The 23393-nt window shown below is 42.4% G+C and overlaps 1 protein-coding gene across 2 annotated transcripts; it reads left to right on the top strand.

Moving 5' to 3' along the window:
* The first annotated feature begins 1926 nt into the window (after positions 1-1926).
* On the top strand, positions 1927-13378 carry LOC147207273 (high choriolytic enzyme 1-like). Of its 2 annotated transcripts, XM_086106534.1 has the most exons (9): positions 1927-1988; positions 6195-6228; positions 6325-6375; positions 6673-6822; positions 11380-11509; positions 12043-12221; positions 12495-12576; positions 12989-13113; positions 13215-13378. In XM_086106534.1, coding segments are annotated over exons 1-9 (807 nt in total). In that variant the 5' UTR covers positions 1927-1934; the 3' UTR covers positions 13217-13378. The 2 variants fall into 2 exon arrangements, with proteins under 2 accessions (XP_085962660.1, XP_085962662.1); XM_086106536.1 differs by lacking the exon at positions 13215-13378 and having other exon boundaries at positions 1932-1988; positions 12989-13121.
* The last annotated feature ends 10015 nt before the right edge of the window (positions 13379-23393 follow it).

The raw sequence follows: 23393 nt of genomic DNA, 5'->3' as shown, positions 1-23393 counted from the left end.
CTGTTCGCCACAGTACAGAGCTATTTGTACCTAAGTTCCGAGTCTGCCTCCTTTATTATTAAGTTGGTCGAGACACAACACTTCCAAAGACAAGTAAATTACACCTTACAGTGCAGAAACAAATTCCTTTGAGCTCAAAGCCTTAATTTAAGTGTGGCAGGAACTAACTGCTTTCAGGGAAGGCATTTCGTGGATGCTACAAGTGTTGCCCGGAGAGTTGCACAATCAGAGGCCTGTGAAATACACACGAGTCTCTGTCAATATTTTTTTATGTGTACAGCCTCATAGATTGATCGATATAATTTTATTTGTTATTTCTAAAAGCTATCTGATTTTGTTTTTTAAATGTGATAACGTCTATACCAGGCCCAGATAAAGCTGAATGAAATGCAGGGTTGGTCGTTCATGTTTTTATTTCTCAAATAAATGTCTTGGCCTGGAAACAAGTTTCGATCTTTGCTTTCGTTCTATAATACAGAACATACTCTTTTAAATCGATGAAGGTGTGAACTTTGAGTATCGAAAGAGAGTGAAATGTGAGAAAATGTTAATGCTTATCTGCGAAAATTGTCCAGTGTCAGGTTGCGGAATTCTCTGGGACGAATCAAATCCCACAACTGAAGACAACAGTAAGAATTGAACAAAAACTTTTATCAGAGAAAAACGCAAGACCGACAAAGTACAACAAATGGCACTGGTAACAGGGAACATGGATGAAATAAGACAAACAAAAAGCCTTTGCAATAGGTAATGAAAAAAATTCACACAACGAGGCGAACAAGATTAGCAAGGTACAAAATACTATTCTACAAGAAAAATCTATTCGTAAACAAGAGCGCTATGAAACATGGTCATGATGTATCTATTCTAGAATAAGCGTGCCCAATTTATTTTGACCGTAGAACTACTCAACCTCCGGCGATCAACCTGTTAGCCGTGCACGGATGCACACACACGTGCGCACCCGATGCGCATACGCGTGCTTGCACACACGCATATCATAATGAGCATAGCTGTCACGGACCCTGCAGGAATGAAACAGAAAAATAAAGTAGAAATAAGAGTTTGTGAGTTTGTAATCATCAAATCACTGCCTACCTTAGTAGAGACCTGACACGGACGAATAGGACGCACTTTTGCAGCGTGTTAAGTGCAGCGACATCACGATTGTAGCTCACGTGTACCGGTTTAAAATGATCCTCCTGGTGCTCCAGATTCACATTCTTTGCCTGTTCCATCAGTGAATTACAGATGTAACAAACTTTGAATCAGAATAATAATTGAAAAAAAAAGATAGATCACAACAGTTCTGATGGCACGCTGCCATGGTAGACTGTTGACAGTGAACAACTTATGGTGAAGCAGGCCATGTGCCAACCATAGGTTAAAGGTGACTGGTCTTTTTATGATTTTTTTTATACTTTATTATTTTTTAAAGACTTTTTTGTGAAAGTGAAACTGAAAGAATGCTTAAGGTGCAGTGTACACTCACGCACACGGACACACCCATCTTTTGGTTTATTTTTTAAAGTGAGCCAATTTGGAGGCTCGTTGACCGCTGTAAGTTTGAATGAGTTACAACGTGATGTAGAAACAATCCATCTCAGCTGAAAATAGCATTATGCCAAACAGGAAACGATGGAAAGTTCCATCCATCAGAACTTTGATTGTCAACTGGAATGATAGAATACGTAAGAGACACGCCCAATGTAAAACCTATATAATGTGCCTAAACATCAGCGACCTCAAACACCTGCTAACAGCCGTAAGACAAAATTACTCCATTGTTACCTGCTTTATTTTTCTTTCACTTCTCTCCCTCTCTCTCTCTCTCTCTCTCTCTCTCTTAATCTGAGACACACGCGAATGCAGACCAGTGTGATTTTAACTTTTACAATTTTGTTTTGTCTTTATTTTCAGACACCAGCAACACCATGACGCCAGTTGTCATCATTGTTCTCCTTGTGTCTGTTACGGCCGTTTCTCCGGTAAGATCAACTTGACAAAACTATGACAAAAATTATCTCCTGTTCTACTTGGAAAATCACAATCCTTTTGAAAGTCATGTCTGTAGTTTTCATGTAATTTGGTCAATGGTGGTAAAGACTAAAGTTTATGAATTTTACGATACACTGAAAAAAAAGTTGAGTGATGAATTTGCGCAATTTAATTGTGTCAAGTGGCTGCATACAATAGAATCATCTGGATTTAGATGCAATTTTTAAAAATGTATAGTCTACTTTAAAAAAAAAAGATTTGGATCCAGATGATTTTGTTTCGTGCAACCACTTGAAATAAAGTACCGGTATTTGAATTATTGGCAGGGCAGTTATCAGTGAAAGAGTAATCATCGTTTCTGAGCAAAAAAAGTGTTACTTTTCAAACTTTTAATGCTAAAAAGTCTTTCCTGCTATGAGATTAGCCTTGATTATTTGCAACGTAGATTCAGAAGTTTCTAATTCCATTTTTGTATCTATAGGATTTTTCTCTTATTAATATGCATTTTCACTGAAAACGAATGAAAGTCTATATCTGTGTCTTCAGAGTTATTTTTTGGCGTGGGCAGGTGCATCTTTTTCAGTCAAGCTCTCTTTACCATGAATGCCACTGTAGCTAGCCTTGTCATGTTACAATACGCCAGAGGGCTCTGCAAGCTGAAGTGTCAGGATGAAGCAGCCATTCATTCATTTTGAATTTTTAAATCATCAATAACAGTGTTTCTCAATCTTTTGAGGAGAGGCACATCCCACGACACACCACTAGCTGAAAATGTGAAAACCGCTTATTTTTACAATTAAGTGTTACTTTATTATTATAAGCGTTTTTTAAACATTGAAAAATAACGCTATATTATTCTCACGATGCGTGTTGGTGGAGGACCCCAAAAAGCAGGCAAGAGGGAGGAGCAGGGTGAACTTGACAAATTGTATTAACACTGAAAAAAAAAATCCCAAAATAAGCAAAGTACCGAAAACAACAAAACCCATGACATAAGCAAAAAATCGAAAGTGATAAACACAAAACAATAGAAGCAGGGACAGAAACAGCAACAGCGACCGTGTGGGGGACCTGCGAATGCATTACACCCCACCCAGACCGCGCCATGGGAGGCGCCTCCCCCGCTCTTCCCCCCCCCCCCCCTCCATTTTTTTTGCTGTACAAGCCGCCCTGCACCTCCGGTCCCTCCTCCTTCGGGCCCGTGACATTGAGCAGAATCCCGGCCCTAATTGTGCCAGCTGCTCGAAAACAATCCGCTGTGACTTTACTCCCATCGTCTGCACTCTTTGCCAACGGGAGTACCATAGAACAGGGGTCCCAACCGCCGGTCATGGCCCAACTGATCCCGAGATTACCGCCCTACAGTCCCTTTTCGCTGCCCTTGGGTCCAAGGGCCCAGTTCAGGTTATCTGGTTGCCTGGCCATTGCAATCTCCTTGGCAATGACCTGGCAGACGAGCAAGCCAAACTCGGCTCCTCCCTTCCCCATCCAAACTCGGATCCTGACACTTCCACAAGGCACACCATTATACGCAGAAGCTGCATCCCTCCCCCATCCCGCCACCCCCGTCTTACCTCCCTCTCTTCCCAAAAACCCAACCCCTCCGAGGAGTCCTCACTGTTGAGGAAATACCTCGTCGACCTGATGCAGGTCCGGCCATCACCCCTCTCTCCGACAATGGCAACATCTGTTGGGGATGTGTGATGACGACTTATGCGGTGAGGAAGAAGAGTCGGCCGAACACCTTTGGCTACGCTTCCCGGCGTTCCTGGTTGACCGGCACCATCGACAACTTGGCAACTCCTTCGGAGAACTCAGGAGCCTCCCATGCGCGAGTCTAGCTCTACTCAGGATCATCCTGAGGCGCCTTGGATGACTCAACAACAACAACTACAACAGCAACACAGACCCGACACTGAGTGGTCGGGCATCAAGTCTTTCAAAGTGACAACTAACGACACAATGACCAACAGGCGTGCAGCTGCAGGTGGGGCCCTACAGTGCCACCTGTTGGTCACAAACAGATCCATGACAGTACTGCTCCCTCAAGGGACGGATCAGGAACGAGGGCGACAGCAACTCTTGCCTCGCCGGGGAACAGGAACGGTGGGCGACAGCAACCCAATGGCTGGGCTCGGCCTGACATGGATGTGGCTCGGCTCAACATGGGCGTGAATCGGTTGAAACATGCACATGGACGTGGCTCGGCTCAGCCTACCGTGAGCGGGGCTCGACCTGACTGGGACCGTGGGACGGCCTGACGTGGACGGGGCTGGACGTGATGGCGAACGTGGGACGGCCGCATAACATTGGCTGCCTGAAGGGGAATAGGTGTCGGCCGCAGATGTGCTCCGCCAGGCACAGAGTGGAACTGTGACCAGTCTTTTGTTCCTGCGGGGTCCATCTGATGGTCGGGTCATTCTGTCACAAGGGTGGTGATGGAGGACCCCAAAAAGCAGGCAGGAAAGAGGAGCAGGGTGAACTTGACAAATTGTATTGAGAACACTGAGAAAACAAAATCCCAAAACAAGCAAAGTATGGAGAACAACAAGAATTCAAAGTAACAACGAAACCCATGGCATAAACAAAAAATATAAAGTGATAAACACAAACCAATAGAAGCAGGAACAGAAACAGCAACAGAGACCTGACACTGAGTGGCCGGGCATCAAATCTTTTTTATGTGACAACTAACGACACAATGACCAACAGGTGTGCAGCTGCAGGCGGAGCCCTACAGTGCCACCTGTTGGGCTCCGCCTGTAGCTGCACACCTGTTGGTCACAAACAGATCCATGAGAATTACAACACCTTGGATAAGAACCAAACCAACATCAATCAAATATTCTATAATCTTTCATATTAATTCCCACTCAGTGTGATAAATGGTTTGGATGAAAACAGATCTGCGACCCTGCCAGCAATCGATGAAAGACACACGAAGCTCTTCCTCCACAGCTCTCATTCTTTCTATGTTTTCAGTTTTTACAGCAATCAGGCTATTTCCTTAGCTACTTTGGGTCCGAAAACCTCATTTACAATGGCTTTGCAGGCGAGAAGTATTAATTGCTCTGCCGCTGGGACTTTATTGATTTAGCCACACGCTGAGAAACATGGTAACTTACTTTCAAGGCTCTCTCCTTACATTTGTAAAGGGGGAAACAAACAACGTGGTTTTGCTTATCCACGTTGTTTGCTTCCCCCGTGTATTCACGCACGCGAACAAAATACTCCATATTTTTGTTTCAAAGTGAAGGGTGTTTTGTTTCGAGAAGGAGTTGAAGCTTACTTGGGAGCATCGCGCTGTTGGAGAGCTTTTCACCACATACCAAGCACAACGGAGTCGGTGCCGTTGCATAAAAGTAAATCCAAATAAACGATAGCTTTCGTTGTATTGCCTCGAGCCAGAAACTTGGCTTGTCTCGAAGTACAAGGCAATAAGCTAGCTTCTGCTCCTACCTACCAATATGGAAGAGTACTACATGATTACTCGGTCAGGCGATTGACCGCACAAGCATACATTTTGGATCATTTCCCACGGCACACCTGACAATATCTTGCGGCACACTGCACAGGTTTTGAAAAACACTGATCAATAACATTTTGAAAATAGAACTTTCAGCATGGCTGTTTCAGCACGGGAGATATTTACACAGATCAAACCAAGGCGGGACACATACAAATCTTGTCTTTACTATTATTGGTCAAAATGAAAAGGACCGAAAAGGGTGTCCGGGCTCTCCCTTAGAGATAAGGTGAGAAGCTCGGTCATCCGGGAGGGGCTCAGAGTCGAGCCGCTTCTCCTCCACATCGAGAGGAGCCAGATGAGGTGGCTTGGGCATCTGATTCGGATGCCTCCTGAACGCCTCCCTGGTGAGGTGTTCCGGGCATGTCCCACCGGGAGGAGACCCCGAGGAAGACCCAGGACACGCTGGAGTGACTATGTCACCCAGCTGGCCTGGGAACGCCTCGGGATCCCCCGGGGAGAGCTGGAAGAAGTAGCTAGGGAGAGGGAAGTCTGGGCTTCCCTGCTAAAGCTGTTGCCCCCGCGACCCGGCCCCGGATAAGCGGTAGAAGATGGATGGATGGATGGATGAAAAGGACCAATAGACATAATATATCTTTAATTATGTGTGCGTGGATGTAAAATGGAGACTTAAAAAAAAGTGATTCAAAAAATGTTTTTTTCTTTCCAGGTCCCAATAAGTGAAACCGCCAGAAAGAAAAGAGGTGCCTAAAATCAATTGTACAATTAAGTTGTTAAATTCAATCTAAAATATCTAAAATGCTTCTTTTTGATTTTATTTTGTCTCTTTCTTTTTCCAGAAGTCACATCCACTTTTACGAAAATTACAAAGGCAAATGAAAAGTTCTTAGGTAAGTGTTTTCATTTGACATTGGAATGATTAGGATGTGCTGGGCTGTTTCTCTGTGAAATATTCAACTTGAATGAGAGAATCTAATTTTGAATGGCATTCTCATTGTTTTTTTTGGAATGCTGATTGGTTTCTTAAAATTTGAACTGAAAGTAATTAATCAGTAGGTCATACTGAATTTCCACAATTCATCTAACGTGATCACAAATCTTTTATGCCGGCAACTTAGAAATGAATATAAAATATTTTCAGACACTGTTCAAATAACACTGTGTATTCTCTGTCTGTGATTCTCCAGAATCCCACCTTATACATGGGGATATTATGGTTCACACGAAAAATGACGATGGTATTTTGAGGAATGCTGTCCCTTGCACCAACGCAGGCTGTAAATGGCCCAAAACTGGAATAACAGTCAAGATACCCTACGAGATTTCCAATGAATTTAGTAAGTCATCATAACTCAGCTTTTGTTGTGATTTTCTGCCTCATCCGGGGTTGCTAAAGCAAGTCACTCGCATGATTTGCTTGGGACGATTTTAACGCTGTAAATCCTTCCTGACACAACCCTGCCATTCTCACCTGGGCTTGAAAACAGCAGTGGCTTTGGGGCCCCTGCTATCTGCTACTGTAACATCAGTGTTAAGTGTAAACGCGATCAACGATGAAGCTTATCATAGGTCTATATGTGCAGCATTTGGTCCTGTAAAATCAAAAACTGAAGCGAAATAAACAAAGCGACTGTGTTGAGACCAGTCACACTGCAGAAACTACTTACAGGACAACTTTGAAGTCTGCAAAATGAACCACAAAACACACACGTAAATCCACCGAAGAAGAGTAAAAAGTAATGACAATCATTTGCCTACCACAGCTGTAACTTGTTGAATACACTGTTAAACAGGATAAGTTAAGTTAAGAAAACCTTTATTAGTCTCGCAATGGAGAAATTCCCAATTCACAGCAGCAAAGTTATGAAAGGAAGAAGTAGAACAAAAAATATAGGAGCTGTTGGAAAGGCAGCCACTCTCGCGGCGCCATTTTGAAGTCAAAATAACAAAAATAACACAACACAACACATAGGACACAGACAGTCGTGTAATCTTCACCAATTTTCTGCATACACGTTGTTCAGTTATTGTTCAGCAGTTATAGATGAAAGAGGAGAGGATCAAAGTGTCCTTTCACCAGTGGATCAGAGACGTCATGCTGAAAATGTGCACACGTCTGCTACAAGCTAAGTTTTGAAAGCAAACACGAAGCTGTAGCGTCCATCGACGAAAAGAGATTTGTTCACTTCTCCTGTCCCACGTAATCCGCTTCAAACTCCAAACCGCGACTCCCAGTTCCAAATCCGCATCGGTGCTCCGCGCTAACGCTCCTTTCTTCTCATCGTTGGCTCCTCAAGCCTTACATCCATCCAGCCGCAGACCGTTCAACAGCACCGATCTCTCCGCTGAACAAAGCGGGGCTGTGAAAAATGCTGCCCATTACAGGCGCAAGACACAAGCGCCCCGGGACTGTCCAGCAACGACAGTCAAATGGCGCCGACATTCCTCCCAGTCAAAAACAGTGCTGGTATACCCATGCTGCCAAGAAGGCGCGAATGTCGTGGCCAAAAAATGCTGAAAAAAGTCCACATCAGGTCCACACGATGTAACAACAAACACCAAGTGACAGAACAAACACAAAAACAACAAAAAAAGCAAGGCTCATGAGAGCACTTGCCGACGGCTGCCTACTCGGGCGCTATCTTGACTTCAAAGAAACATGTAAACCCTGAATCGACTTAACTTGTATAAGTTCAGTTAACTTATAGCAGCTTGTTCAGGATACATGACCAAAGTTATTCGAAATATCATTTTAGAGTCGGGATGAATCTAACGCAATTATTTATCCACTTCAGAAATCAGCCTGAAGTTGCAATTCATCCCTCCCGAGGAGTTACTGTGTAGAATGCTTGTGGCTTTTGCTATGTATGACACTAATGTGTCCAAGGCAGGGGTGGGCAAACATTTTCGCTCGGGGGCCACATTGATTTCTCAATTTGACAGGTGGGCCGGGTCAGCACAAGATACGGCACATATAAAAAAACTGTTGACAGTCCTTACCAAACATTAAAAAGCATTAAAGTATTACCATATTTTTTTTTTAATGACAACATTGAAACAACTATGGTATACTGTATGTCCTGTATGAACGTCAGCATACAGTACAGGTATATGACAAAATATAACAAAGTTAGGACTATTTGCTACAAAATGAGACGAGTAAAAGACCTGGTGGCTTTCTTTCCACTCACTCACTGTCTCGAACTTGACCTCCCCTCGATCACCACACATGACAGCGTTGCTCAGCTGATGTCGTGCAACGAACTTTTGAAGCCAGCCACGGGACGCTTCGAAGTCTTCGATGCCCATAGCGCTATGGAACTCGCTTCCTCTCTTATTAGCGGTCCAGGTTGCGGAAAGTTTTTAGCACGATAACAGTTAAACCATTCCAGGAAAAGTTTATTTATTCGATTGTCCATTGAGCCGCAAGTAATTCCCTCTGAGCATCGAAATAGATCGGACTGAGCAAAAATCGCTTCCTCGTTTTTCAAAGTCTCGTCGATTTGAGCCTTTCAGACTGAAGCGTCTCGTGAATGTTTCGTACTTTGTAACCCGCTTCGTTTAATCAGATACGCTTCACTTTCTTTTCCGCGGCCATTACCTTTCCTCTTTGTTTGGATGCCATGATCTCCACGACGTAAAAGTTTTCGCAATTCCAATAAAACTCACTGCAAAACAGAGTCACTTGCATGTCGCTGTTTTTGATCCAATGATAGAAAATAGCGGCGCGGATACACTTATGCCGTCGTATCGAGCGGGAGTTGCTTGAGTTGGCGCTACTGTGGGCTTCCGTATCGTACCCCCCCACCCCCGCTCTCCCTGTGCTCTGCAACTTCCAGTAAGTGCGCCACCTGGCGTTGAAATGCCTGTCATTACAGGTCCAGATGAAATGAATGCAATCATTAACATCGAACATTAATTGTGTACCAACTTTCGGCGGGCCGGATTAAAAAGACTAACGGGCTGGATCCGGCCCGCGGGCTGTAGTTTGCCCACCACTGGTCCAAGCGAATGGGCTCTTCCTGTAATCACAAGCGGTCGCAGTGGATGACCTGTGAAATGTCGTGGGGTCCAAAAATCGACAGCAGGAATTGAACAGCACACACTTCTCAACCACGGAGTCGCTCTCATCCATGTATTTGATAAAAAACGAATAGTTCATACAGGAGGACACCTGATTCCTCACGTTGGAAACGGAAACTCTGGTATTAATCATCGTAACATGCCTTGTGGGAGTATTCAAATTAACATTTAGTCTGAGGAACTGACGTCATCGTTTTCAGCGCGTTATCTCACGTCCCCATAAATAGCAAGAAGAAAGAGAGGAAGTTGCACTTTCAAGTTAGAAAAACAGACACTGTTTTTAGTTTGTGCCAGCTAAAAACAAAAAGAATAAGATCAGCACTCTGTTCAGTCGACCCTGTTGTCAACATAGCTTTGTTAATACTGAGTCAAAAAAAAAAAATAATAATAATAATAATACGGATCAAAGGGTGCAATCACATTCACACAAGACTTTGCGACTGCAGGAGAGCCACAACTTTAATCATTATACTGTATTTATAAAGAATCAAAAACATTATTGTTGAGTTTTGCGACATAATTAGTTAAAGATTTTGAATAAAAAAGACTGCCTTCATTTGAGCAATTATTAAAAATGTATTTTTAAATGAAGTCTCGGAAGACTGTTTTTAAAAAGCATGAAAGTGAAATCTTGAGAAGGCTTTTTTAAACTAACATACTTAATTGGACTAAATAATACTTTTTCGTTCATTCATTCATTTATTTTCCGATCCACTTACCCTCACAAGGGTCGTGGAGAAAAAAAAAATATATATAAGATACTAGAAGAAGTTAAAAGCCTTTATTTTTAATTGAAGCAAACTGCTCTGAAAGATCACTGTCAAAAACACACCAATTAAGTGGGACAATTTCATGTTAACCAGGGTGGTTGGCAGCTACTGAATAGAAGAATTAAAGTAACTTGTTATCCAACTGAGTTACTTTTTAAAAAACACTGAGCTAGGCTGTGGGGTGCGACCGCCATGCGCTGAAAGGTTTTCGTCGATGGGGCGTCATGTGCCGAAACGTAGTCAGGAAAATTCACATACCGTACGTATTTTCTCAAAATTCCCGAAGGTCACCGGGCCCCTGCTGTTGGTCGCGTCAACCCATTTGTTGGTGTAATGAAATACGTTTCCACTGCAAAAGACAGTTCTCTCGGCTTGGGGCTGATGTGTTCTTTGTTCGTTGTTGTGCTATTTTGCTTTTGACAATGACAACCCACTTTTGATAAACAGGCTGACTTGGCTGTAACATGAGGTTACCGTTAGCTCTGAATGCTAACAGAAAACGACTGAGGGCAGAAAAGAGCCTGTCTTTGCTCATTGTCTTGGAATGGGGTGTCCTGACTTTAACTTTCTTGACTCTCACAACTTAATGGTGACTTTACCTCATTTTGTGCTTCCTCTCGATGAAATGAACTCCTTCAGGTTTTGGAGACCAAAATGAATGACTGACATTGCTGACATTGTTTTTCAATTTTTGGGGAGGTGCCGAGTCTCCAGTTGTCTTCATCCCCAGGTTGTTTGGATGGTAGAGATTCATGAACAATAGCACCATGATTATTTAACATGAGGATATTTAAACAACGTATATATATTGATATTATTTTTTTAAATAATGCCATCATACATCTTGAAATTTGGTATTTGAGGTGCCGTTGTGGATTTTAAAGTATTCATAAGAGCAAGACATGTATCCCTTGTAAGATTTCCTTTAATTTTGAATTATATTTTGATTTGTGTGGCAGACAAAATGAGTCCTTCAAGGGTGAATTTAGGTGTTACTTTTGATCGACAAAACTTTGCAGTATAATGTGCGTGTGTCTGCAGCAAGAAAACAGAAGAGAACAATAAAACAAGCCCTGAGAGAGTTCAAAAGAGGAGATCGCACCACCTGCATTCGCTTTGTCAAGAAGACTGAAAATGATGTGAACTATATATCCTTCATATCTGGCAATGGGTGAGATATAAGCATTTAGAACCTCTATGACCTTGACTCAACCTGTTATTCAAACACATTTGCTGTCTTTTCTCTGTCAGTGCCACTTCCCCAGTTGTTTTTTTCAATCAATTCAGCGAATGTGCACCAAAAAAGCTCTCCATCTTTGAGTTGATATATTTTTGCCCTGTTATTTATCTTTGTATTGACATGGTGTAAAAATGTTATTTGGCTTACCAGCTATGGCAGTTTCCACACGAATCTTCAGGGGCCACTATGGACTGTGAAATCACTTGCGGGGTATTGTTTTTTAGACATAACCCAGAAATCTTTCAACAAGATTTGTGCTCTTGCAAAAATCATTTGCCTCGCGAGCTTAATCAGACTAGTGATTATTTTCCATGTTGAGTTCACTTGAGTTTCGTGAAATGACAAAAGCTCTCATCCAACAATTCATAATTGTGTCTTCAATTCAAGTGGTGCTGCAATTCTGAAAATATGTTGTACATCAGCCGGTTTTTGAGCTCACCTGATTTTGTGCGTTTTTGTGCCAGGTGTTGGTCCTACCTTGGTCGCCAAGGAAACAAGCAGGAAATTTCCTTGCAGAAAAACGGTTGTGTGTTCAAAGACATTGTGCAACACGAGGCTCTCCATGCACTCGGATTCCACCATGAGCATGTCCGCTCTGACAGAGACGAACACGTCATCATTAATTTTGAGAACATCAGACCAGGTCAGCTTGCCAACAGACCTTTTACAGAAGTGGCATTGCAAGTCATTTGAGAGCATATTGTTTCAGGCTTGCTTTCGATATTTTTTCCTGGATTTGGATCGCACCCAATCCAGGGTGCAAGCGACTTCCCACTCACTGTAAAATGGATGATGGATACTGGATTTACTTTTTGTCAGGATGGCATCTACCCCATTGTGTTTCTAAATCTCCCATCTGATTGAACGACATTTAACTGCAGTTCAACATGGTGTTTTGCTCTCTCCTTTTATGCAGGACTTGAAAGAAACTTTCAGATTGTGCAAACAAACAACTTGGGTACACCCTATGATTTTCAATCCGTGATGCATTACAGCGAGTGAGTACATTTTTCCAGTCATACAAACAAACATGTGACCCTTTTCTATCCTACTCACAAAAGGTTCGGGATATTAGGTTTCACTCAGACTAACGATAACCTTAACAGTTGAACTTGAGCTGAAACAGACCTTCTCTAAACATTGAATGCTCATGTCCGCCAGCTCAAGGATTCAGGACTTTTTGCACAACTTGCTGTTCTCTAACAAGGAACTGCACACCAGCGTTAACATTTGCTTGATCCAGATCCATATGTGTGTATTCAAAATCATGAATGATCCCCAATGCGATGTTCAATTAACGATGGAGAGTATGTTGATATTAGTTTAGGATTGTATTGGTTCAAGTGATGTCAATTGATCACTCCCAAAAGACACATAATATTCTTTTTGCTTTTATTTTCTTTTACGTAGACGTGCCTTCTCCAGAAATGGCCGACCAACCATTGTTGCCAGGGATAGTGCTGTCACTACTTTTGGCACTGCGACAGAGATGAGTGCCAATGACTATGAGCGTGTCAACAGACTTTATGACTGCTGTGAGTGAGCATCTTGTCTGATACTTTCTGATACAATATTTGTTATTGAACAACCAAAATTCAAAGACATTTGCCTTTGTTTTTTTCTTCTCACCAATCAGGAACTTCATGACCATCACAGGGTTTCCAGGTCTCGTCCAATTCTCCAGTGGTCAAAAAGTGAAGGACTCGAGCGTCATTTTACCTGAATAACATTTAGTTAACCACAAGATTGAGTAACTTTGACTATAGCTCAAAACAAGAATAAACAGAATGAAAATGAAAAGTATGTGGCTTTTCTCTTTAAAGGACTCTTTCTATGACAGTCCAAAGCCAGACAAAACAGGTGAACTGTGGGTTGCTAACTCACAGATGAGGTCAGATTGAATGATTAATTCTAAAAATGAAGGAAAAAAGGGCCACTTACTTCCATTCCGTCTTCATTTTATCATCTTTGAGTACTTGGCAATGATGGAAAGTAAAGACATGTCAAGGACAAAGCGTCTTTTAGCGATGGTGTTTATGTTAAAGTGCTTGACCAACTTTTGGAGCTCATAGCCATATTAAAATGCTAATTCCTCACCAAAAGCACCCCCAGAGTGGTGTTTTCCTCCATTGACCCATCACAGAGCAGTCCTCCTCATTCCACATCTCGAAGCAACAGCTCCGCCCAATTCAAGAAAAGGTCCTCTCTTTTTGTCAGTTTTTCTCTGACAAAGTTAAAGAAATGACTTGGCACACAGGGAAAATTGTCTTCAAGATAGGCAGGAGTAATCTCTGAGGGCCAACGACGGTTGTTGCCCGGTAATCACACTCAGAGCACCCCCCCCGCCCCCCCCCCCCCCCCGCGAGTTCGACCTTTTATTGGAACATGTGCAAAATACAAGAAAAACACTGCCCCCGATATTTGCATACCGCACCCCCGGTCCGGCCCTTCGGTAGTGATTGGTGACCTTGGTTTAAGCCGGGGGTCGGCAACCCACGGCTCCAGAGCCACATGCGGCTCTTTAGCGACATCTAGTGGCTCCCTGGAGCTTTATACAACATGTTTGAAAATGGAAAAAGACTTTGATAGTCGGCTAATATAGCTCAAATAGATATAGATACATGTTGCAGCTCCGAAAAAGGAGAGCTGTGGTGTTGGTCGTATAAAATGTACACTTTATTTTTGCTTATAACAGTCTCGACAAACAGACACGTCTGCGTCCGACTCCATGCCTTCTCTCTTCTCGTTTGCCTCGAGAGGCGTTCAAAGACAGCCTCCGAAAAACGGAAATTAATGATCACTTCACTGACACTAAGAAAAGTGAAAATAATTCACCAAAACCAAAAAATCAAGCGAGGAAATCACAAAATAAATTCTATGGGGGCGTTTGTGAACAAACAACAAAGGAATGAATAACAATTCAGAGACAGTCCAGTCTCCTACATACATAGAGCATGTGTTTCTTTCATTGAAAATTTTAAAGAAGGCTTTTATTTTTTTGCGGCTCCAGACATTTTTTTTTTTTTTTTTTTTTTGTCCTATATGGCTCTTTCAAAATTTTGGGTTGCTGACCCCTAGTTTAAGCTTTGAACCACCGGTACGTTGGCGCCTTTCTGTCTGGTCTACACTGAATCAACATGTTGCAGATTTTGCGGACGACAAACGTCGCCTGGGCGCAATGGGTGTTCTCAAATCGTCTTTTGTTGTTCAACCGCTGTTCCCGAATTATTCATTCCCCCTTTGTGACCGAGTCTAGCCCTCTTTCCTCTGATCGCCCACCTGCATTGACGTGCTCATTGTGGACTTCAACAGCCCTCCGCCCAGGTGGCCGGCGCCTTTGTGAACAGGCATTTGGGGGTGCTGGATACGCACCCAAACGTTTAGACGTGCCCGAATTAAATGAAACTTTAAACATGATACAATTTTGTTCATAGATTCCTCTTTTTTTTATACGTCACAAAGTGAAGAAATTTGAATAAGTTTTCCAGCCGCCAGAGGTGAATCTTGCAGCCATGCTGCTGCCATCCTTTGAAGCGTAAATTTGGTTTGTTCTGGTGTTTTTAATAATCGTTTTTCTGGTGTTTGATGATGTACATGGGCAGGTCGACGAGCCAAAAAAAATCCTCAAGAGTATTTCTACTTAAAGAAGAAGTCAACCCCCAATTTTTCTTGACAGTACTACTAGTGTAAGCATGACATTCTGATTATGATTGTGCTTGTGGAGTCGCGGTTGTCAACTTGGTTCATTCAAGTCAGTCAAGTGCACTGTTTCACTATTAGTGACTCCTTTGAAACAGTTTCAATTCTACGGAGCTCCTAAGGGGACATGGAAGAAAAAAAAATCTTTGCGTTCCCTCGCAGTTTTGCATTCCCTCGCAGTCTTTTTTTTTTTTTTTAATGCGCATTGATGTACTTCCGGGTCAGCTTGGCTCAGGTCGAATCTCATGCGTGGCTCATTGAGAGACGGCACCACCTCAGGGGAGGAGAGAATCATGTAGGAGGACTTGGAACGCTTCTTGCGGTCAAGAAATGTCCCTCACGTGGACATTAGGCGCATGAAAAGCGACAAGGTGGGCATACAGCCACACACTCGAACGCAGTGGTTCTTAACCTGGGTTTGATCGAACCCCAGGGGTTCGTTGAGTCGTCTCAGGGATTCGACGGAGCCTCTGACATGGAGGGTCAGACACACACGACTCAACATGTTCATTATCCATTATTGGCTGCAGATGATCACATTATATTGCTTGTCCAATCAGTGCTGTGGGAAATTTAGTTTGTGTCGTAGTCAACGTGTGACTGTGGTGATAGTGTGTGAAAAACACCAGAACATCCTCTAAAAGCGTCAAGGACACAGTTTCAAAAGAATTTAACACAGCTGAACACGGAAGATGGACAGATGAGTCAAATGTGGTCTTTGAAACAGGAGTCCTCGCTGTAGAAACCTGATAAATGAAAAACTGAAGGAATCTGTCCTACTTTCTCGGATGAAGATTCCGAGTAAGTAGGCCGAAGGGTTCGGAGTACAGAATCTATGGTTTTAAATAGTGCGCGTGGGTTGTGACGGTTAGCCTGAATAAGGTCCGACAAATATTCTCTTTCTGCCTCTTTAAGTGTGATCTGGTAGTTACGCCAGCAGTCGTTTCAGATTTGATGAGACCTGCAATTTGTCTTTTTTCCATTTATGTTCGGCTTTACAACATCCCTGCCTAGCTGCGCGAGTTTTGTCGTAAAACCAAGGCTCGGGTTTAGGTTTTGGAAGCAGTTTTTGAAGGAGCCACCAAATCCAGGACGGCACGGCATGATGAGTTGAGCCAAGAGGTGAGTTCCTCTGTGTTAGATGAGTGTATGCAAAGGTTATTAAAGGCATCAGATAACCGACTAGCAGTGAGATGGTTAACATTTTGGCGGTCGCAACCAGGAGCGGCAGATTTTACAGCAGCACTAGGTCAAATAAAACTGCCATGTGATCAGAAATCCCATTTTCAAAGACTTCCAAGTTTGACACCGGTAGACCATAAGCAAGGACTATGTCGAAAAAAATGTCCTTGTTCATGTGTCAGGCTGGTCACATATTGCACAAATTTAAAAGCGTTGATAAGTCATAAGAAGTCCTTTGCTCATGTTTTTTCTGGCCAGCACACATGGATATTAAAATCCTCCATGAGGAGGATATGATCATATCTGAGTCTTATTTACGCAAGAAGGTTTGAAAAGTCGCTTTAAAAGCATTTGTTGTAGGACGGTAAATGAAAGAGCACCAGGAAAACACGGCCAACTTCAAAGAAGGTTGCTCCAAAGCTGGTAGTTGATGTGGTGTATATGCACTGTTTACATTTGAAATTATTCTTAAAAATACTCACCGTTCCTCCACCACGGCCTACGGTCCTAGGGGTAGTGATGGGTCCAGCGACACCGATGCGTTGACGCATGCGCCGGGCTCACAGAGCAAACCACGTGTCGGTGCATGTGCTGCTTCATTACGTCACGTGATTGACACGTGAACTGCACCGGCGCAGTTTAGACTGCATCGGCTGCGTTGACACAGTCCAGGCTGCTAATTGACATGTGAACTGCACCGGTGCAGTTTAGACTGCATCGGCTGCTTGGCACAGTCCAAACTGCGCCACTTAGTCCAGGGGGCGTCGACTCTGTGCAGGGGGCGTTGACGCAGCAAAAGCCCGCACAGTGTATCCTAAGGAAGTGCGTCTGGCGACACGGTGCCGATTGCCGAAAAGAGCCAGACCTCATCCTCGCTCGAATAAAAATATATGTTTGGGCAATAGGGAAAACACACTGATTATCAGAAAAAATGTGTCCGTCTGACTTCGAGCGTCATGTCGGCTGTCATATAATAGGCTATTATTATATGAGAAGTGCTTTATGAACGTTTGTACTGTACGTCATACTCCAGTTGATTGAGAGGTCCCACCTATTAGGGGGAGTTCCAGAAAGTGACTGCGAGTGAGCACACCGCATGTTTGATGACTCTGCCACGTTGCTATTAAAAGTCACATAAAACGTAAACCTTGTCTGCTGACTATCATTACATCGGCTAGGCTAGTTTAGCTGTTGTCGTAGTTCAAAGCTTAATATGTGGCGTGGGTTGGGTCGGCGCCGCGAGTACGTGCTCGCGCTCACGCGCTCACAGCAGAGAGCAGCAGACTATCGACTGCTGAGACGCGCTTCACTCGAGTGACGTTGCTACAGTACGTGCATATTTCCATTCCATTGTGTGTGTGTGTTCTCCACAACAGGGGAAATAGCATGCATTAAACGCAACAGACTGAAATTTAAAACACTGGAGCATCTTATTTTTCTAAATCAAAATTTGTGAAGACAAAGCCCACAAGCATCCTCATTCACATGATTTTCACATGATTGAAACACATTGAATGATACAATATGAATGCATGAATGTGAATGATATTGTCAAGGGTCAATGTCATCTTTATTGTCAAATATGCTTTATGTATGACATGCAGCATAGATGAAATTTCTTCCTCTCAATCATCAGTGCATACATGCATGCAAACATGCTGTGCATTAAACACACACAGCTAAGAAAGGATAGCAGCTACACTGTATAAAAAAGACATGTAATCTGAACAGTATAGACAATATAAACAATATAAACAGCATAAACATCAACATAAACAATGGCGCTTGTGGCTATTGTGGGTAGAGTGAGGGAGTGCATTGTATACACGTCATCATCAAATCAGTTTGTTCAGTCTGTCAAGTGGGTTGGCTGCAGGGATTTTGAAGGTCCAGCAGGTGGCAGTGGTCAGCGACACAGTATCAGTACAGTATCAACACAGTGTGTCATTGTGTCGACACGCTTCATGAGGCCTCATGGACCCATCACTACCTAGGGGTGTCCAGGACTGCACAGTCAGGTGGCAGCAATTCAATTAAAGTGTTGTACTCACCGGTACATGTCCAAGTCTCTGTCAACCACAAGAAATCCAAGTCAATGGAAAGGAAAAACTCCCCTAGAATATGGGCCTTGTTTGTCCACGACCAGGCGTTTCACAATGCAATCCTTGTGGGAGCAGAGACGGGAGGGAGTGCCTCTTCCGATCGTCGAGCTCGGGGAAATTCAATCAAAAGCTTTAGATGGACCCCTCGCCGAAAAAGGCGCAGAGGGTAGAAATGCCTTTGCGCTGCGGGAGAGCCAACAACTGTTGTCAAGCACGAGGCGACGGTATAGAGGGCACGCTACGACGGAGTAATTCCGTGCGTTCGGGAGCGAGCAGCAGTCAAAATGCGTCTCTGTTCCTATTTTAGCTTCACGAACTGACGGCGGCAGCGCTTCCGTGAAGGGGGGCATGAACGCGAAACAGATTAGCCGGTATATTATTTGCCAAGAACGGAGGCAACGTCTTTTCACCACCGCCTTAGCAAAACATGGCCGAATCTCCGGCGTGTTGTTGAAGCAACAACAATGATTGGCGATCATAAACCAATCGAGACTCAGTTAAGAAGGCACCAAACATTGCAAATAATAAAAAAGCCGAAATGGCCGGAGCGTCACCGAACACACTGTCCGCCATCTTGTACAATCACACTAACCAGTTGTCACAGTGGTTGTAGTAGTAATTAGAAACAGAGACCTCCAAATACAGCGAGAAACTAACTTGGCGGGGAAAGTGAAGCTAGCATTTATATCCTCCTGACTACCAGGAAAAAAAAATGTTGTTCAATCACATTAATTTTGAAATTCCCCAATCTATGTGAAGTAATTGGACTACTCCAAAAGAAATTTTTGAAATCCCACTATATTTTTTAAACAGGCTCAAATACACTTAAAACAACACTTTAATGTGTTCATAAGAGTCTTATAAATAAAATGCCAACATCATTTCAAGACAAAATGTGTTTGATAAAAAGTATTACTTTTCCTCTTCCCATAAAAAGTGCTTGCACTAAGGGAAGCCATTTTCTTACTTTTTCTAACCCCTACAAATTTGGTATCATTGGAAAGCACTGAATGTCCTCTTTAGAGTAACAAAAGGAGTTAATGCGATTGGATGCATTGGGTGGGAGATATTTAGGTTCACAAATGTCCTCTACAGAGGACAAATTTGAACGACTGGTAGTCAGGAGGCTATCTACTCGTACTGTTAATGTTCTTATAATAATGACGTTATGTAACACAATGTAAAAACAACATCACAGTTAGTAAATGTGCTGTCGCTTCCTGATGTATTATTTATTATTTTATTATCTTGAATAGTGCTGTCAAGCGATGAATTGTGATTAATTAAGATCTGTAATTAATTAATCTATGTTTTAATCTCATCTAAAATTGTTGAGAAAACCCCCACTTTCATTTTGAAAGATTGAGGCAGATAAAAAAAGTGGCATTATATAGTATTTTATTGTTTTTCAACACTTGGACAGATGCAGTCATCGCCATTTACTTTCTGCTGGATTTGAGACAAGTGCCAAGTCCTACCTGCAAGATTTAGATTCGACCACAAGGGGGAATATCACTGTTTTGTTTGCTTTTGTAAAACTCCAAAGAATTACAAAATAAAAATAAAATAGAACATCAGGTCCTTAAAATGTGCTTAGGTTAAACTATCAAAAAGTGTAAGAACACTTTTCTGAGCAAGCACTCAACACTGAACTTGCTTCAGATAATAAAAAGTAATCAAAACAAACCCTAACCCTTAAATCACAGTGCTGTAAGTTAGAATAAAAAAACACAGTTCATCATTCCAAAATAAAGTGCTGAAATAAACATCAATCACTTCCAGTAGGCTGCAGAGGTCACAGCAGCTATCCTGACTTCATGCCTCGAACTTAGGACACAGAAGTTATGCAACGTTTGGGGTGGGGGGGTGTCCTCAAATCGTTCGAGCTGATCTTATGACTGAAAAAGGTCATGTTAAAGACTTCCAGCGTTTCCTGGTGCCCATACCGCCAGGCAGCACCCTTAACAGTTACTTGGATGGAGCCAGCACCACCAATTAAAGAATTGAATATTGGTGGGGATTTCTTCGCAGCCAGTGCATGGAGTTCTGGTTTTCCCTCTTCACAGACCTCAGAGACAATGGCTTATTTGATGGTGGATTTCTGGACAAAAGCATCCTACAATTTTATTGCATGGGACTTCAGGTGAGTTAATGCATTCTGATAGCCTCGTTTATTCAATGTGTGTTTTTGTATGTGAGAGTGCGTTGATGAGAAAGTGGACAGGGACACCAAGGAAGGAAAAAATCGGATAGTGGAAAGAAGATTGTGGCGTGTGTGTGTTTGGGGGGGGGGGCACAGGGTGAAGATGAAATGACCAAGGTAAATAAAGATGAAGGAAAAGTGGGGAGTGGAGAGATGCGGTACATATGAGAGGGGAGGAGTGAGACAAATAAGACAGAAAGGAGGGAGTGGGGAGAGAAAAGCAGCTTCATGCTATAATTTCTTGCTCATAAAAGCTGATATGACTGTGCCGCTCTTCCTAAATCTGTCTGTATATTATTTTCAACAGGATGAGTTGAATGACACGGCCGAGATTGGAACAGCCATCTCATCAGGCCCTCAAAGAACATGAATGTCCCCAGTGGTCGGCCCAACGTGGTGAATACTTTCCCTAAACTTTACGGTACAAGGGACTTCCTCTCCCCAGTTGACAATGAACAAGTTCAAATGTGCAAAAGCCAGTGTGTCTTTCGTTTGAGCATGCCTTGTGATCCGGATGTATTTGCATTGTGTGCTTTTTTAATGGCCCAGTCCGATCTGATGCCACCAAAAGATCCTTATCAGGCTGTGAATTTGTATTTGCACCTCAGAGAGGCCCTCAACCGTAACTATTTAAGTTAGAAGCATTATGTTTTCAGGGGTCAGAGACATTAACTGTTGGTGAAAGTATTTTTCCTTCTGAACACCAATCATATTAGAATGGTATTTATATTCTATTATTTTATATTCACATGTGAACATAAATTACACAAAGCAAGAGCCATATTTGTTTTGCTTGGTGTTTGGGTCAAACTATATTATGGCTCCTCAACTGGTGTTAGAGGTCACATTTATTGAAGGCTGAATCCGACCATTGCTATTTCTTCAACCCCTTGTTCATCAGTTCTTTTATCACTTCACTTTCAATGGATAATTGTAACACTTTTGAGGACTAATAATATCTAGCCATCACAATTAAAAACATTTTTTCTCTTTGCTGTTTGTCTTACTGTACAAGGCCAACATATTTAATCTCCGATATAAAATGTTTGTTTGTCAATGTGTTATTGGTGTAAATAAACGTTCTTTCTTGGTTGCTGACTTTATAAAAAACTTAACCAACGTGGATGTTGAATAGTATTCATGTATACCTGTCCATCATCCCAATTGAATCTTCACCTGCCTGTAAATGATGACGACGTAATTGTCACTCCTCCCTTTTGTCAGCAGGTGGTGTCTTGTGTTAAAAAAAAAAAAAAAAAAGAACTGTTTGGATGATTTGGAACTACTGTAACAAACATCAATCGCAAACATGCACATGGAATATAAACTAGAAAAACACGTATTTTTCTTCTAACAGTGCAACTATTTTTTTACAAATTATGATGTATGAACTTCAAACCTTTGGGTCAAACTGAAAGAAATGAAACTTGCAGTTATTTTCAGGCTTTCATTCATTTTCTACAACACTTATTCCCATTAAAGTTTTGTGAGTGAGCTGAAGCCTGTCCCATGTACCTTTGGGTGAAGGTAGGCCTTATACACCCAGGAATGTTTCCCAGCTAATTTCAGAACATTTGCACATACACACTTTGGGAAACTTTTTTTATTTTATTTTTTTTGCGAATTAAAATGTTCAACAGACCTGAGAATTTTGGGGGAATTTGGAAAGAAGGTGGAGTACCAGCAGAACACCCAAGCAATCACTGGAAGAACAAGCCAACTTCACATCCGAAAAACCTCATAACTGTCAAGTTCTGGTGTCGACAGCAGGTAGCGGGCTGAGCATTCTTGCTGGTTGCACACCTGCTGCCAATCTGTCTTGGTATCTCTGTATTTTAGGACTGACTAACTGGCATTTGTTTGCCGGAGTATTGTATGCCGTGCCACTGCTCTTGCCCGTGTGTCAATTATTCTCCTTCTCGTCATAGTTGCTCTTGTTCTACACGTCGGATATCTTTGTGAATACGGTTTTCGTTTTGAGAGTCTTGAATTTATTTTCATCCTTGCCTTTCATGCAAGTGCTTTTTGTTATTCGGGTTTTTGTGTATTTTCCTGGTCCTTAATTTTGACCAGCGATTTCTGTTTCCATTTTTTACGGTGCGATTTTTGTAATAAACATTTTTGTACGGAGCTCTTGTTGGAGTCTGCTATTTTGCGGATCCAAAAAACACTATTCACTTCGAACGAAGCGTGACGTCCTTGCTTCGTTCGGAGCGTGACAATAACTGTGAGACGTGCTTATCATTCACACCATGCCACCCGGAATCAGCATAAATCTAATGTATATAGTGTAGAAGTGCAGCACGAGATGAGAGTTATCACATCCACTTAACAGTTACAAGGTTTCATGCTCAAATCAAGTGCCCAGTGATTCATTGTTGTGCAACCAATACAGATTACGATGACATTTCAGTAACAGTCTTAGATTTTGTGAATTTTCCCTCAGATGTAATTTTGAGCAAACATGTTCATTGCTGGGACACACAATGTTTTTAGTTTTTCGAAAGAGCAAAATGATTTCTCTTATCTCACTGTCAGACGAGTGTCCATCATTTGCGTCAAGGTGAGATCCATTTTCAATCAACTGTGAACTTTTTCCCACCATGTTGGTGACGGATAAAGGAGCTTC

Source organism: Hippocampus guttulatus, chromosome 3 (genome assembly GCF_054856545.1).
Source record: "Hippocampus guttulatus isolate MCC_2025c chromosome 3, RoL_Hgut_1.0, whole genome shotgun sequence".
NCBI classification, from domain to species: Eukaryota; Metazoa; Chordata; class Actinopteri; order Syngnathiformes; family Syngnathidae; genus Hippocampus; species Hippocampus guttulatus.
This window is presented reverse-complemented; position numbering and strand designations above follow the sequence as displayed.